General features: G+C 38.4%; 1 protein-coding gene across 1 annotated transcript in view; it reads left to right on the forward strand.

Annotated features, from left to right (window-relative positions):
• The window catches only part of LOC107670562 (pleckstrin homology domain-containing family G member 1-like), a gene marked incomplete at its 3' end in the record, with an annotated part of 21,672 nt that extends 20,024 nt beyond the window's left edge, over positions 1-1,648 (forward strand). The window contains exon 4 of the mRNA XM_016463201.1: positions 1,579-1,648. Within this exon, the coding sequence (XP_016318687.1) occupies positions 1,579-1,648 (70 nt within the window). The remainder of the gene's footprint in view (positions 1-1,578) is intronic.
• Between the last annotated feature and the right edge of the window lie 680 nt (positions 1,649-2,328).

Raw genomic sequence — 2,328 nt, forward strand, 5'->3', positions numbered from 1 at the left:
TCTCTCTTTTTTTATTTTATTTTAATTAAAATTTCATTTATAAAACATTTAGTTTGACCTTCTGAGATAGACTATTGAATATTTTTGAAACACCTTCACTGACCATTTGCAGAAAAAAAATGACAGAGAGAATGGCAACAAATTGACAGCCAAAGTGTCCTTAAAAACCTGATGAGGGAAGATCTTCTGTTTTAGACTGTCTGCTGTATTTGCCATCTCTCTTTCCTCAGTTCCTCTCACTTCGGACCACACACACACACAAACACACACACACACACACACACATCCACACACACACACACACGCACACACACACGTTAGCACAGATTCATTAAATTGACAGTAAAGACATTTATAATAGTTACAAAAAATAATTTTTCAAATAAATACAGCTATTCATGAAAGAATCCTGAAAAAAAATGCATTACAGTTTCCACAAAATATTAAGCAGCACAACTGTTTTCAACACTGATAATAACAAGATTGTTTCATGAGCAGCAAATCGGCATATTAAAATGATTTCTAAAGGATCATGTGACACTGACGACTGGAGTAATGGCTGCTGAAATTCAGCTTTGCCTTCACAAGACTGTTAAAGGCAGGGTAGGTGATTTGGTTCAAAAACAAGTTTTATTATGCTGGTTAAAAGTCTCTTCACATCTCGATAGCAATCAATAAGTTAAGTGATCTAAATGTATTTTTGTATTTATATCGCCTGTGGAATGTGTAGGACTATAAAATGTTCAATAAATCAGATCCGAACATTACGATAGGCTGTCCTACCTGCCTGTCAACGTACAGTATGTATTTGTATTTTTATTATTTTAATATTATGCGCTTTGTACTGTAATGTTTTCTCACCGGTGAATGAGACATGATGTAATCTGACAGCGTGGCATTCAATCCTCCACCAACGCCATCTGTCATTGCGTCGCTGATTAGCCTCTGGTCTGCCTGTTTGCATTCATATGTTTTGGAGTAGGTGTGGCTTTGCAGAGTGATTATGCAGGGAAGGAAGGTGGGATCTTGCTTTCAAAGCTAGCTTGCTATTGCTAGCCTTTCTGAAATCGCCTACCCTACCTTTAAACTCTGACTGGGCTTTGTTCCAATCAATTTTCATATTCACCCAAGCAAATGTTGTATGATGTAGCCTTAAGAGGAATCCATTCATTGCTATCAGTCTAGATCAGGATCACGATCGACCTGATTGTAGCTTTAGGATTTCTCCCAAGTAAATGATTTACCCAAATTTTACTGGGAAGTTCATCTCACACATGCACAACACACACACACACACACACACACACACCCGTACATTTTGCCAGACTCACACCAAATTCAGCCCACACACACACACACACACACACACACACACACATTCAGATGACTGCAATGCTGAAGTGACCACACATGCATTCACAATGCTGTTCAATTCATGGAAGTGGGTCTTTTCTTACAGTACACAGCCTACAATACAGCACATAACTGGAAGACAAGTTGAATAGTTTCAGAACGGCTCAGCCCTTTAATGGATGTGAGTAATGATATATAATAATTCTGTGTGTGTGTGTGTTTTAGTGATCTGCTTCATGACCTGGAGAAGTGTAATGCCAACCCAGTTGCCATTGCAAAGTGTTTCGTAGCCAAGGTAAAACTTTTTTTCACAAAGACAAACATGAAATTTTGATGATCATTTACTCACCCTCAAGTTATTACAAACCAGATTTTAAACTTTCTTTCATCTATGAAACACAAACGGAGAAATTATTAAGACATGGTCACACACGTAAACAATCAACTCTATTACGCCTATTATGTGTTAGAATTCATTTCCTACCTCAAGTTGACTAGTGTAATAACACATAGTTGAGTAAGTGTTATAGCTGTTTTATAGCTCTAATTAACTGCTGGAATGCGGCTGGTTTGTGTGGTTTTCTGTCCTGTGGTGTTGTGTGATAACTGCTTTGTTTTGTTCGGGTTATTGTTGTGCTAATGTGCTGTTAGCAGGCGGCTGACAATTTACACAGTGCAAATGACTGTGGCTTACAAGACCTCACATAAAGCCTAAAACCCACACATCCAGCCCAGCCCTGAGCGTGAACACCTTCAGAGGTCTGCGAATATGGCTATGAGGAGTTATGTTTATGTCTACTTGAGAAAACAACAGAGATATATTACACAGAGAGGTGCTTTATGGGTCAAATCAGATATAAATAGTTTGTTCCCACTTTTTACAGTGTGTTGGTCAGTAAAGGTTAGTCATTGTTAGCAAACACTCCCAGAACTGTGTGTGTGTGTGAGTGAGTGAGTGAGTGAGTGAGTGAGTGA

This window comes from Sinocyclocheilus anshuiensis, unplaced genomic scaffold (genome assembly GCF_001515605.1).
Source record: "Sinocyclocheilus anshuiensis isolate Anshui unplaced genomic scaffold, SAMN03320099.WGS_v1.1 scaffold1186, whole genome shotgun sequence".
Taxonomy (NCBI): domain Eukaryota; kingdom Metazoa; phylum Chordata; class Actinopteri; order Cypriniformes; family Cyprinidae; genus Sinocyclocheilus; species Sinocyclocheilus anshuiensis.